This window comes from Pipistrellus kuhlii, unplaced genomic scaffold, assembly GCF_014108245.1.
Source record: "Pipistrellus kuhlii isolate mPipKuh1 unplaced genomic scaffold, mPipKuh1.p scaffold_m20_p_13, whole genome shotgun sequence".
Taxonomy (NCBI): Eukaryota; Metazoa; Chordata; class Mammalia; order Chiroptera; family Vespertilionidae; genus Pipistrellus; species Pipistrellus kuhlii.
Genome location: NW_023425438.1, coordinates 37,506,591 through 37,521,727, shown reverse-complemented (window position 1 = coordinate 37,521,727; position 15,137 = coordinate 37,506,591). Strand labels below are relative to the sequence as shown.

Genomic DNA, 15,137 nt, shown 5'->3' with positions numbered 1-15,137 from the left:
TATATTTAGAAAGACACCAAGGAAAGAAATTGAAGAAGATACAAGTAAGTGGAAACATATACTATGTTCATGGATAGGAAGAATTATCATTAAAATATCCATACTACCAAAAGCAATCTATTCAACACAATTCCTATTAAGATACCAGTGGCATATTTCACAGTACTAGAATAAATGTTCCAAGAATTTATTTGGCACCACAAAAGACTCTTAATAGCCACAGTGATCTTGAGAAAGAAAACAAAATTGGAGGAATCACATTACTTAAGATCAAAATATATGGTACTGGCATAAAAACAAATATGTAGACCAATGTAACAGAATAGAAAGTCCAGAAACAAAACCCACACCTTTGTGGTCAATTAATATTTGACAAAGGAAGCAAAAGCATACAATAGGGTACTATTCAATAAATAATGGTGGGAAAATTAGACAGATACATGTAGAAAAACGAAACTAGAACATCTTCTTACACCATGTACAAGAATAAATTTAAAGTGGATTAAAGACTTAAATATTAGACTCAAAATCATAAAAATCCTTGAAGAAAAGAAAGGCAGTGATATCTTGGACATTTCTTGTAGCAATACTTTTTCCTGATATATTTCCTTGGACAAGGGAAACAAAAGAAAAAATAGAATATAATTTCTTTTGATAAAGAGTAGCACTGTGTTTTTACAAAGGTACTAAGTGTCCCTTAGACTTCATGACACTGTAGGAACTTACATCATCTTTCTTTAGACCTTGAACAGAATTGTTTTCTAGTTTGTTTTACTAGATGAAACCAATTAATTTTATTAAATTGTTTTAATAATTATTATTACAATAGTGGCCCGGTGCACAGATTTGTGCACATCAAAAGGAAATTAATTAGAAGAAATATTTGTGCAGTAATTATATTACTGCAAAAAATTATATGTCAAAATAGTATGTATAATATATTAGAGTATTATAAAATTAAAACACAAGTGCCATTGGTGCCAGCAAGAAATTTATATGTATTGCACACAGGCCAGTCAACATTTATTTTTAAATTGCCTGTGCGTGTCATATGTACCAGCTGGTCGATCAGTCAGACAGTCGGATGGACAGATGATCACTTAGCCTTTTATATATATATAGATGTTAAGCAAGGCATAGAAATCAGCTTCTCCCATTTTCTGTTTATTTCTCATAAGAGAGCTTCCAAGTGAATGTGTGCTGTCATTGACACCAGTCACTGCAAGTGCCTGAACTCTCCTTTCCTCTTGGTGGTATGTTCAAGGGATAGCCAGATGGCGATTGATGGACCTGTTTACTTCGCAGCAGCATGAAAGTTCATTTCTATGGCCATTTCATAGCTTCTAGGGGATTTATTCCCTAATAATTAAAAAGCAATGTCTATCTGTCCTACTTTTCAATTGTCTTTCAAAGCAAAAGGATCTTGGAGAATTGAACTTGGAGAATTAAACTTTAAAAATTATTTATAAATCTGGAGTACTGGTTTGGCATTTGCTATCAGACTTTATTATTATCAGTTTTCTCTCATAGAAACTTTAGAATTAAGTTCAAGTTGGCCTGTACTGTCCTCTGCTCTTCTCAAGGTAGAAGATCTAGTGACTTACATATTTAAAATACATAGAAGCAAAGAATAATTTACATCACAGAGGCATTCCCTGGATAAATAAAGGTAGCTGTTTTTATGATAACATGTCCATACAAGCACACTTTTACAAATATAGGGTGATCCCCAAAAATGTATACATACACTTGAATAATTATAAAGGAAGTGTTTATTAAAGTACATTGCGTTTTCAAAATTGAGCTACATTTTTGAGGGACATCTTGTACAGTTAGTTGAATCTCCAAGTAGCTTTTCCCTCTAGTACCCCCACCCCTCTGTCTTATTGATATCTCTCACCTTAATTCTTATTTCCTTATGTTCTGGCCCACTTTCTCTGACCAGCAGGGCCTTGAGTGCATTCCCTGTGGGCACCATCATCTCCTCTCTGTAATTAGCTCAGTGGAACCAGCGTGAAGTGATGCAAGAAGGCTTTAGCTTCCCTAGAGCCACAGTTTGAGTCTAGCATGCTCCTTATCTATTGCTCCAGAGAACCAGATACCAGGAAACCATTATGTTAATATAGCAACAGCAGCTCTTATTTTTTTCAATCCCACAAAAACCACACGTGACCTGACATGATCTTAAGATATAAACAAGTACTCCACATATTTTGCACTCCCAGGTTCTGAGTTTTCTCTCTCCTGGCATTTTGGCCAAATCCCTCATCCTTTCAGTGAGGGATGGTGACACTATCAGATCCAGTGTCTGGTCTGGAAATTCATTGGGAGCCATAGTATATGATATTATTCGGGATCACTGGTCAAAATTTTGTTTACTATCTTTTCAACTTTCTTTTATTTGAACAAATGTTTCTTCTAACAATTTTATTTTTCCTATTTGTCAGGCATTATAGTAGTTTTATTTTTCTGAAATAAAATTTACCTTGTTGTTCATCTTCCTTTGAAAATTACTCTTGTTCTGTGGAAAATTTGCAAAGATTCAGAAGAATTGGTTTTATATTTTGTTTCTCACAGCTTGCTTTTGATAAACTCCAAAATGTCCTGTCTAATATATAGATTGCAGACATTTTGACTTCTCAGAGCCCCTTGTAACTGATTCATCCATTTTATTCTAATTAGAGTTCTATGCTCCTTAGAAATGTATATTTTGTTTTTCTTTGGCTAAATGTGAATGCGCCTGATAATTAAGAATTAAAAAATATTTTTCTCCCCCCCCCCCCCCCCATTTGTGACAAAGTTAGTAATTTTAAGACCAGCCTTTAGGAAATCTAGAAAGCATTTTGAAATTAGTTGAATCCCTATTTTTTTTTCCTTCTTTACTAATTCCATTTCATTATAATATGAATATTATTAGAAATGTAAGCCTACAGGATATTTTTGAGAAATTAATATTGTTTTAAAAATGATTATCATACTTCATAGGTTTAATTATATGTATGTGAGAATGGGAGGGAATGTTGGCTATTTGGTAAGTAAAATACTCTTTTCGTGTTAACTTCTTTCCCTGGTTGAAATCTTTACTTGATAGTATGCCTTCTTTTCTGTAACTTTTATACCTCCTTTTAATTTATGTTTAATGAAAATTAAATCCAATGAGTTGGCGATTTCCTCTTGAAAAGATTTTTCACATTTTCAAAGTGATACCAGTTTCAACTCTGGGAACCATCCCATGTTGGAGCAGGGCAGGGAAGAGCTGCTGAGGAGAGAGGGCTTTCTGTAGGATGGTTTGGTGCTGTTCAGGGGTTTTGCCAACCTCAACAAGTTTCCTAAGAGGAAGCTTTCTTGCCAGCCTCATTGGAACTTGTCAGTGCCCAAGTCATATGAGATGGTCAAAGGTGAGGTTTGATTCTGTGCTAAGTAGAACAAGCACCCTGTTATTTTTGCAATAGGAAGGCCATTCTGTAGAACTTCAGGTTATGGAAATTTCGGTGTTGCCTTAACCATTTAGAGTCTGAAAACCTACAGATATTGGAATCCAGAGGCAAGTCCAGAAAGGGTCTGGTGCATTGTGCCCTATTTATTTCAGCTCCTTTTGGCCAGAATTGCTTGCATGTTCCTTTTTCTGTGGTGTCAAAAGAAGAAGGTTTTCATTCGTGACTCTGAAGAGACTTGTGTGTCCATAGAATCAGTTTTTGCATGCATCAGTGTGTTTTTGGCTGGGAGCTTCTTACTCCCTCCTGTGTGTGGTTTTCCTCCTTTCTATCATTTTAATTCAAAATTATCAGGCACATTCTATCACCTGGGAATTTGGGTGTGTAAATCAATCTCAGGTGATAATGATAAATCTTGAACAACTTATATCTCTTTTCACTAGAAAAAGTACTACTAAATGAGCACCACTAAATAATTTGTGTGTGTGTGTGTGTGTGTGTGTGTGTGTCCTTCTACTTCATTTTCTTATTATAAAAGTGGCCTTTCCTCATTTTAAAATTTTATAAGATATAAAAAGAATAAAGCCCTCTTATAAACCGCCTCTCAGTAACAGCCTCAGTTAACATTATGAAATGAGTGCTTATTGTGTGTCTTTGATGCATATTACATTTTATATATTTGAAATCAGACTATACAAATTTTCATTTTATTTTTTTTAATATTCACACTTTTTTATGCAAACAACATTTTTGATATATCTAAAAAAATTGATTCTAGGACAGTAGTCATGTTTTCAAAGATACATTGAGTTACAAACTAAATATGTATTTTATGCACTTATTGAATTTTTAAAATAATTGCAATGAAAAATTGCTGTGGCTAATTATCATATTAACTTCCTTTCAGTGAAGCACTGAAGTACTTGCCTGTAAATAAATTTGCAATGCCAACTCTTCACTGAATGGTAGCTGAATTTCTTTTAATGTTTTGTCCTGGGTTTACAATTATTTCTTAACCTTTGGTCACCAAGCCTCTGAGAATTCAGGAAAAGCTATGAATCTTCTTCCCAGAGAAATGCATATTCACACCAAAAACTAATTGTAATGATAATCAATTATGATATGCCAGGCACTCTGCCAACTGCTTTACATGTGTTATTTCATGCAATCCGCAAAGCAGCACTATAAGGAATGCGCTGTTATTCTCATTTTGGTGATAAAGACATTGAAGTATAAGGAGATTAATTTTCCCATGGCCATAGAGCTAGGGAAACTTGGGCTCAAACTCTGATTTTTATGACCCCAGAGCCTATCCCCTAAATCATTGTGCACCTAATTTTAGGGAACTTATAAATTCCTAAAGCCTGTTCATTGATGTTCATGTTATAACACCTTACATGTTGTGATCAAAAGATTGTTATTGCGCAGTGAAGAGTTTGTGTGATTACTGAATCTTGCTATTTTTGTAACTTATTTATTTAATATATAAGTATTTGATACACATTTACTGTTTTGAATACTTGTTAGATTCTGTGATATGTTCTTTATCCTTAAGGAGTTTACTATTGACATGGGATGACAACAATCACACACATAAGACAGTGAGAAAAAAATACAAATATTAAGTTGACTATATTGTAATTAGACATTTCCATAAGCTCTACATGAAAATTAATATTTACTTTGTCATATCTTGATGCAGTTGTCATTCTTTGATTTTCTGATTTATAAAAGGAAAGTCAAATCTAAAAGGCCACCATGTCCTCTGGGAATCTGGAAGATTCAATATGTCATAAAGATGAGGTCTATAAAGTGAGACTCTGAGAACTAAGTATGTATCACATCCAGAATCTTGAGGGTTTCATCAGGTTAACCTGTGAGCTCCAGGGAGCAAGCCCAATAAGGAGATTCAAGACTGTTTAGCCAGCTCTCAAACCATGCATTGCAGGGTGACTCTCCGGAGCTGCTCATGTGTAGGCAGTAGAACATCTTGCTAGAACATGCATTTTTGACTCGAGTAGGGTTCCTACTTTAAATGATGCAGCACAGCCGTGAGTCATGCAGTCGCAGTAGTAGAAATCTACCAGCCTTGGGTGAAACCACGTTGCGTGGGAGGCCTATTGAAGCTGACCATCTGACAATCAAAGCTGTCAAAGAGAGGGGCTGTGGCCATAATTCAAAGAACCGCTTTCTACGGGAGCATATAATGGGAACGTTGTACGTGCGACTTCAACAGCTGCTTTGCTTTATACAAGGTTATCACAGATAATGGCTATTGTAAGATATGAAGGATGGATTATGTCAAGCTTTCTATTAACTAGGCCCTCATCAAGTATTGTACAGTTTTAGAATTTTACTCTTTTAAAGCTTTAATCACTTGGGTTATCATATGATAGAATTAATTTATAAATGACATTTTAACTTTTTTTTTCATAGCAAATAGAAACAGTTATGTGAATTGTGGTATATAGTTTGTCTTCTTAATTTATGAATAATTTTTATTTGAAATGTCTAAAGTAAGAATCTTTTATGTACATTTGTGCTATATTTTAATCACTTTAATAAGTTGTTTATAACTTCATGGCACACACTATTTTCATAATCCCTGCAACTTGACTGGGTAGCATTATTTTTTAAAGTTAGGCCAAGGTTTTGTGAAAATCTATTATGTCTTAGAAACCTGTAGTGGAAAATACTTTTAATGGAATATTTCTATCATTGTTCACACATTGCCATTTGAATCTATCCAGCTACTAGTTGTTTAAAGTGATTTTCCAGACAAATATGCAAATATCCTGATGGATTTTATTTAATTTCAAAAGGAAAGCATGATATCAACTCTCAATAATTTCTTAAATTCATTCCTGGAGGAAAATATAATTGAAAGCATTCCTTTTCATATCTGCTCTAAGCAGATTCTCGAGTTATTTTTGAGGTTATTTTTGAGTAGTAGATTGATGTTAAATGTTCATCACACTTTGGCTTCACGGACAGAATTCAAGATATAATAACTGTCCACCTTTTAAATTTTCTGTGTGCACACACACACATACACACACACATACACACACTCCTGTGTAGGGGGCTTATCCAAGACCTTTTGATTTCATAATAAGCAGCCCTAGGGACAATAAAATTTGACATTTTTTAACTGTTACTAGTATTTGTCCCTGTAGCCCTGTGCAGTTATCTTCTTGTTAATGATATAGAAGCCAGAGTCATAAACTGAGCATGTACCCAAGGCACTGCTATAAATTGCAAATTGCATTCACATGGTCTATTTTTTTTTTTTTTTTTTTTTTACCTAAGACTAAATTGGAGTAAAGAAAAGAAAAAGAAGGTTCGAAAGTGGAATAAGAAGTAGAAGTTAAGAAGAAAAACTATATTAGAAAGAAGGACATGTGCAAATGTTCCCCAAGTTTCTGTAGAAAGAAAGATTTTTGATGGGCTTTTCTATATCTGCAAATACGCTTTTGCTCAAGAGCCAAACACTGCATTGGGCGCCTCTGCTGCTGGTGTGTGCGTGTGTGCCTGGTGTGTTGGCAATAGTGCACTCATGAGATAATGCAAATAATCAGTAAGGGAATAATTAATGATGTGGCAGGGAATATTTTTTTGATAAATGCTTGGGGAATGAGGTGACAGGCGTGAAATTGGAAAATTCCTTTAGCGATCTAAAATATAAATAGCTTTCGGAACTGAAAAGAGTTTCACAGCTGAAGATTTTATTGTGTTGAGAGGAAAAACTTTTTTCTCTCCCCCACTCCCTCCTCCTTTGCAAGTTGTTTGTCCATTCACAAAACAAATACTCTGAAGCCCAGCGCAGCTCATGGGAATAAATTTCAGGTCGAATTAGTACAGTTTCCTTGCTGTCAGGATGCTGGAATTAATGGTGTTTTGATGACACGAATTTTGAAGGGCAAACAAAGAAGCTGAAGGGAGAGAGACATGACTCCTTAGAAGCTCGGTCCTCCTCTCCCCCAGCCTCTCTTGTCTTCCCTGTCATCCGTCTGCCAATCTCCCTGTCCATGGTTAGTTAAAGGCGCTTTTTATCCTCTTTTCTTTCCCACAGAGTTTGCCAGATCCGGCCCGGTGCCTGGGTTCCAGGAGGACACGCTGCAGTTGGCCTTCATCGACTTGAGACAAGTAAGTCTTTGTGTTTTTGTTTTTTGTTTTTCTTTTAAGATGTGTGACTGAAGACCATCAGGTCTTAAGGAAAAAGGGGAGGGACGGGGGGATTGGCATTGGCGATTCACACTGGAGACCTAAGGGTTTTTCTCTGTTTGAGGCCACCTCTTTTATTTAGCTATCTGGGATCCTTAGCTATGGTGGCGTTAAAGGTTTTGTGGGTAGAAGGGAAGGCAGGAGGTGGGAGGAGGGACCCAAAGAGTAGAGGGACTCAAGTGACCCTCAAGTGATGCGACCCATTGTGTTATAGTTGGCTTCTGCAGACACAGCAGAAAGATAACTCAGCAAACCAATGCTAAGCAGGTGCACTGATGCAGAGACTGCCTGCCTAGAGAACTTTTGTTTGCAGATAATGAGGCAGCAGCATTTAAGGAAAATGAAATATTTTACATTCTGGACTGTTGGTTAGGCTTGTTGACTTTTTTTCTGTTGCCTTAAGTCTTCCCGTCCTCTCCTTTGTGGAATGTGGTCAGCCATGAGTGACTAAACGGTCATTTTAGAAGATGATTAGCAAAGGCCCTGTCCACGCACGCTAACCTGACAGGCAGCCCCAATAAAGTAACATGATGAAAACGTGTCCCTATGCATACCAGAGCTTTGCAAGCCCATCAGAGAGAAAGACTTGCTCTGTAGAGCTGTGGCCTGCAGGTTGAAATGGTGGGTAGGCCTTGGTGGTTTGGGTACAGAGGAGCAGGATGGCGGGGGCCTAAAGAGGAGAAAGTGAACTGGGCTCTGTCATCTCTTCACTCCGAAGATGGATGGGGTTGGATAGAAAGTGTGAATGAAGTAAGAATCAATGACTGATGCTTCTCTCCTATTAAAACAATCTTTTTTTTGGTCTGTTTTAAGAAGGGGGCTGGCTTTGTTTCTCCTGCCATAATGATGCAGTGCCTCTTGTTTTCAGAGCTGACATAGTTTGCATTCTGAAAACTTTTAGATGCCCAGGGTATTTCTTAAAGCTGTACCGGTAGTCTCCTTACCACTGTGACTTGATTCATGCTGGAACAGCTTTTGCCCCATAATGGATGGCTGGAGCTACCCCCGAATCCTTGTGATGGGTGGTGTAATCTGTCATCTGATGACAATTCTGGAAAGCCCTGTTAAGCAGAAAACAGAAAATTGTGTCTCTATAGATCCGCCAAAGTTTGAGGATTCAGGCCGCGTCCCAGAAACGTGTGTCAACTTAATATTTGAGGGCCGAGGCGGGGGTTCGCTTACACATAAAGGCTCTCTCAGCATGGTCACAAGTGGAGCTCAGTATCTCTTTCTACGTTAAGACCTTCCACCTGTGGATTCAGCAACTCAGCTGAGACATTCAGGCTTTAACCCGTTGGCTGATCTGAGGCTGAAAGATTGGGATTTTGCTTTAGGTTCTGTGGAGTGGATCTGTTGGACTTTTCCTCTTGTTTCTTCTCAGAAACTTCAGAACCAATTGGCTTTTCTTGGAAAGCAGAAATTGAATTTCATTGGAGAATCGCATCCAAGGAAGAAATGTTTCCCTTCTCACTATTCATGAGAAGGAAGTGTGGTCATTCTCTCTAGTTTGTGGTTTTGGTCCCTATGGAAAGCAACCAGTGTTCATAGAAAATGCTAACGAAGGGAATGAGTTAGAGCACAGCCGAAACAAGGTGACTCTGGGGGCAGTGTGCAGGCACTTGTGAGCTCTCAGTGAGCACTGTGGATGCTGAAGTTCCTGTTTCCTGTTACATTTATGTTCTCCACACCCTTTTATGATGTTTTAGCAATAGAACCCTAAACCTCAAAATTTTACTAGTAAAGAGAGAGTATGTCTTCCTATTGTATTGATCACCTAATTTCTATTAATGTCTGTCCCCATTAGAGCAGCTTAGATTTTTTAACAGGTCATTTGGAAACCTTTCCTAGCTCTCAGGCTGCAGCTCATTATCAGGAGGTCGCAGGTAGGTTGAATTATTGTGAGAAAAATTATCCTTCCACGCCTGATGCTGAAAATATCGATCTTCTTTACAGTTATCTTAGTCATTTTCATAACTTACTGAAAGTGAGCATTTTTAAAAAGGAGACTTCTTATTTTGAACTGTGGAGATGTTCAAACTATAAATAAAAAGCTTGGGAGTACATTTCCAAAGGAGGTATTTAGACTTCAAATGAGGCATGATTAATGTCTGAATCTGTGTCCTTTGCATGTGCTCTTTGGAATCCTAAAATAGAGTTAAGGAATTTCTTTGGCTGGGAACTAATCTTAAAAATCATATAGTATAACCTTTGGCTGGACAGCACCCCAGCTGTGCTTGATTTCCTCCTTGAAGAGAACTCAACTGCCCCAAAGCAACAAGGCCCACCTTATGACAGTTTGATTATGAGAAAGATATTTCTTAAGTTGGCTAAAATCCGTCTCACTTAACTTAGACCCTTTGACTCTTTATGTTTTTATTAATAGCATCAATAACCCCAATTTGGGGGATGGGCTTTTTATTCTGATTTATTGGTCTTCTATCTTCTATGTTTTTCTTTTAAACATATTAACAACACAGATTTTGATTATTTTTATTTATGTAGCCTATCTAAACCTTCTGATTCCGTAGCCATCTTATTAACTGAAAAGCATGCCCTTTATAAGTCAAATATAACAATAAACAGGAATGGCAGATGCTAAAAGGAAGAAGTTAGAGTTAGGGTAAGTTATAGGGAGCATGCCCATGCAAGAGGAGGGCATGTTCCCAGTTCAGTGAAGCAGGATGTTCTTTTACTAGTTCTGTCCGTAAGTGCATTTATCTCTCTGTTCATGAGTGTGTTCATTCTGAGCATGTTTTCATGTTCTCTCAAGTGGGTGATAATTTTTAAAATATTCAAAACCTGGAATATGCGAAGAAATCATCTCGTTGTAGATTATAATAGCAGAGTGTCATTTAAAAGCTATAGAATTTCATTAGGAAGCACATTAGACATGGATAGCAAAACTATTCATCCTTTCTCACCTGTCCTGTCTTCTAATTTTTCTACTACTTAAGGAAAAGACTGAAATGACATTTTGAATATACAAGCTTTCATGATATTTTGCTTTTGTATAGCACTTTGAAGCTTTAGTACATTTCCATATATGTCTCATTTATCAGATCTCTGGGTTTAGAAAACCTGCTATTAATAATGTGAATTAGACAGTGAACATCAAAATCTCCTTTCCCACTTTATACTTTCTATATTTCCAAGCTCATAAATGTAGTATTGCAGTACAACTTCACATTCATATACTAAATACAAGTGCATATTTCTATCAAAATCTAAATTTGGATAAATACTGAATCTTGAGAAGGACAACTTTAGGACTCGTTTATGTATGAACTATCTGAAGGAAGGGCATGTACACTCCAAGTACTAATACTTATTGGCCTAAAATAATTGGAAATTAAAATAAAAACCAATAGTAGATTCTCAGTAGTTACTTGATTCTTTAACAGTACTATGATTATATTTTTCTTGTTAAACATTCCATAGGTAATGCTGATGAACATGAGAATTTGAACTTCAGTTGATTGTTGATTTCTATTTCAGTTTATCAAATTCTGAGTGACTACTTTGAACAAAACACAACATAGGTGCTATGGGAATACACAAATGAATATGATACAGTCCCTGCTCTCCAGGAGCAAAGAGGTGATCAGCAAATACTAGATTCTAATATAAGATTCATTCTGATATGTATTACATTGGAAGGATGAAGTCATTATGTATATTTCAATTATATTTGCAGCTTTTGCTATGTAACACTTCACTCCAAATGGATTGGTTTAAAACAAGAACCATTTATTTAGCTCGAGTTTCTACAGATTGGCAGTTCACAATAGGTTCAGCTGAGCTCACGCAGGCTTGGGGTCAGTTTGCTAGATTGGCCAGGGACTGCCCTGGTCTAGTATGCCTTGGCTAGTTCCACTCTTCTCTGCTCCGTGTGATCTCTCACCCAGACGCAGCCTGACCCAGGCTTATTCACATTCAGCTTGGCACGTATCCAAGAGACAAGAGGAAATGTGCCTTGAGGCCTATACTTGGAACTAGCAAACCATCTATTCTATTGGCTAGAGCTAGTTACAAGGCCAGCCCAAATGAAGGAATGGGGAAACAGATCCCAACTTAACACTTCAGTTGGGATATAAGACTTTCATATAAATGATGCAAAATAAGCAGTGCACGTCAAGAGCAAGATTATATCTAAAGGTACCAAAAGAGGCTATAAAATGAAGAGGTTTTATACATGGAAAAGGTAGAGAGTTAAACTGAAAGAAAGTTAGGCAGAAGGTATTTCAAGCATAGAAAATAGCTGGTTTTAAGTTTTGTTTAAAAGTGTGTGTGTACATTGTGTGTATTTGTGCACGTGTTAACACCAGTTTTAACTGAATATACAAATAAGATGTGCATATGTTGTTGAAATAAGTTACATAGTGCTTATCTAATTATAAAAATATGCTTCCTGAAAGTTTGGAAAGTACATAAAAGTTCAAACAAGAGAAAAAATATTTTCTTCAATTTCTCTACCTTTATATAAGTTTATACAAAATCAGGTTCCTACTGTGTGTATAATATTTTAAACCTGATTTTTACTTACATAGATTATTAGACTGTGAGATTTCCAATGACCTTAATTATTTTAGAACATATTTATAATGTAAATATTTTTATAGTATTGGGATAGAGCATTCACCTGGTTCATGATCAAAAAATATAACATTGGTGAAAGACTCATGCATGGTCAATAAATTTTTCTCCCAAGAGTAACTGCTGCTGTTAACTTTTTGTGTTGTTTTGAAATATTTATACATATAAAAGTAATTGCAAATACATACTCCTTTTTTTTTTTTTTTTTTTTTTTTTTTTCATTTAGCAGTGTAGGTTAGAAGGATTTCAGTATCAGAAAGCCAGGCTGCTTCATTCTTTTTCACCACTGCATAATAATCCACTGTGGTTTTCCCCCATGATTTTCTTAAGCGATCCCTACTGCCTGACCTGGCTGTTTCCAATGCTTTGCCATTTCAAAGAGAAACCTTGCATGCATACTTTTTTTATCTGTAAGTGTGCCAGTCTTATAAATTCTTGGAATAGAACTGCTGGGCCAGAACACGTTCATTTGTCGTTTTTATAACTATTGTTAGATTTTCCAGCCTAAGTCCCTGCTCCAAAAAATGTGCAAAAATGGGTAGCAGACATTTAAAATAACTGTTTATTATGTTACTGGTCATTTTATGCCTAATTCATGACTTGTACTTTTACTCTTTTGCACCTGGACTGCTGGCTGGGAGCAGAGAACCGTGGCATCCACAGCCCCAGCTTGCTGTTAAGTCTTCTATGCTTCTCTGGCCTCTTTCTCTCTCTCTTCACACCAGTCCCTTTTCCCTTTTGAGTTAGGACCATATGATAACATCCTCTGATTTTGTGTCAGTCACCCAGCCTGTGATTGTTTCCCAGCACATTTCACCGCTTTCAGTTATAATACCAGCAATATCACCATTTCTCTGCCTCAAGCCCAAGTTTACAGATCTTATCCTACACGCAGGGAGGAAGACTTGGTAATTGGATCCTCTGGAAATATCTGCCAGAGACCCACAAAGGGGCACTCAAGTGCACAGGGCACCCAGTGGCCTTTCCTCCGTGACTGTGTGTGTGTGTGTGTGTGTGTGTGTGTGTGTTGACTTAACCAGGATCTAGTCTATCTTTCCTCCTTTAAGAGCTAAGCTAATTTCTTTAAACCACCATTTCTGAATTTCTCTTCTTAAATCTTATTTTTACTGTTCAGCTTTGTTTTATGTCCTATACTTTTCCTGCTTTTTTGCAGGCCACCCTGAAACATTTCACATTTCTGTTACTCACCTTCATTGTGAGGGACTCTCAGCTCCCCCAGATAATTGTTTATATAATTTATATATTTATTTAATTTATGGCTGTTTACCTTACATGTCTGACCAACAAGAAAAGGTTATTTTCTTTAGTAATATCACATTTTCTGTTCCTTGGTCCCAACTGTTATTTAGTTCTGATATACGTGAGTTTTTATAAAACCGAATGAACTGGTAGTGACATTGCCTGAAATCTCCTGAATGGAAATTGTTGGCAAACCACGCTCATGCAGCAAAGCCATCCCAAGATATCTACAGCTTTTTTTAGACTGAGCTGGTTGCATTCCCTCTAGGCCAGTTATTCCCCACTTTCTATACCTTCCGTGTAAGTAAACACAGTGCATTTCCATTGCAGGCACTTAACCTGCCTTAGAAACAAGTATAGAACCTAAGAGAAATAATTGTGTATTTCTTTGGAGATCTTGAACAAAATTTAATGTGAAATCAGTACTTCGGTTAGTCAACATCAGGTAGGGAAATCTGAGAATAACTTAAGAGTCTAACTGCCCCTCCTGTTTCCCATCTTATTCAATAATTTTTTGGTTTATTAATCAAATTGCCTTACCTTCTCTTTTACTCTCCCCTAAGTCTTAATGAATAATATTTACTCTAAAAGGTACATTCCTTCTTTACTTGTCTGCTATTGGCTCCTTGGCAAAATCTTAACTTTATTTAATAATTACTTATATTTTAGCCTCAGTAGATCATCCATTTATATAATTAAAAAAACTTATTTTGTCTGATATACCACATATCACAATGATAGTCAGTAGAATTTATTTGTCAATATTTAACCCTGGCCAGTCTAAACAGCTCCTAACTAGAGGCTAGTATCAGGGTAGGGCAGGCCCACATCTCAAAAGGCCTCACGTATCAGTCTTCATCACAACCATGAAGCTGTATTTAACTGGAAGAAAGCCATCTCCCACCTGTACTTCTTAATACTGGCTCTTAATCTACTGGGCTGTAACGTGGATTTTATTTGTGGGGGTGGGAGTCTGTAGTTTTCCTAGGTATTTACTGAGTTGCTGTCATGGTGGTAAAGACAAGAGGTATGGGGAAGGAGAGAATTGGGGAAAGTTTTCATGAAAGTATATTCTTGGTGGAGGAAAGTAGAGTGGCATGTGAAGTGCATAGATCAGTGACGCCATCAGAAGTACTCTCCAAATGTTCAATTGAAATATTTTGTTGACTTTCAGATTGTACATGATCTTGAATAGCCTGTAAAACTGGTAGTCATGTGTACCGGAGTCAGAAATCAAACTATTTGATAGCTGGGAGTCATGTGTACTGGAGTCAGAAATCAAACTGTTTGATAACTCATGGAGTTGGAAGGTGCTATTTCTGTGACTTACATGGGTGGTGAGGGAGGAAGGAATGGTTTAAGTCATAAGACATGTTATCTTGGAAAAGATTATCTGTATCACCCATATGGTAGCATATGTGGATAGCAGGTATATGTGGGTAGATGTCATTTCATCATATCCCAAAGGCATTTGGTGATTAGAAGATGTAGTAAGTAATGTATTAGACCACCCACATAGGTATCTTTGCTACTGAAAGTTCCTGCAGACCATAGTCTATGTCTGTCTTCACATAGGCAGAGACGGCATTTGGATGTGATTATATTATAGATCTCCTTAATCAGAAA

At 36.7% G+C, this 15,137-nt stretch overlaps 1 protein-coding gene across 8 annotated transcripts in view; it reads left to right on the top strand.

The window, feature by feature from the left end:
• The window catches only part of EXOC6B (exocyst complex component 6B), a 462,052-nt gene that overhangs the window by 337,367 nt on the left and 109,548 nt on the right, over window positions 1–15,137 (top strand). For all 8 annotated transcript variants that reach the window (XM_036435703.2, XM_036435699.2, XM_036435697.2 and 5 more), the window contains one exon: window positions 7,507–7,580. In XM_036435703.2, coding sequence (XP_036291596.1) covers window positions 7,507–7,580 — 74 coding nt within the window. The remainder of the gene's footprint in view (window positions 1–7,506; window positions 7,581–15,137) is intronic.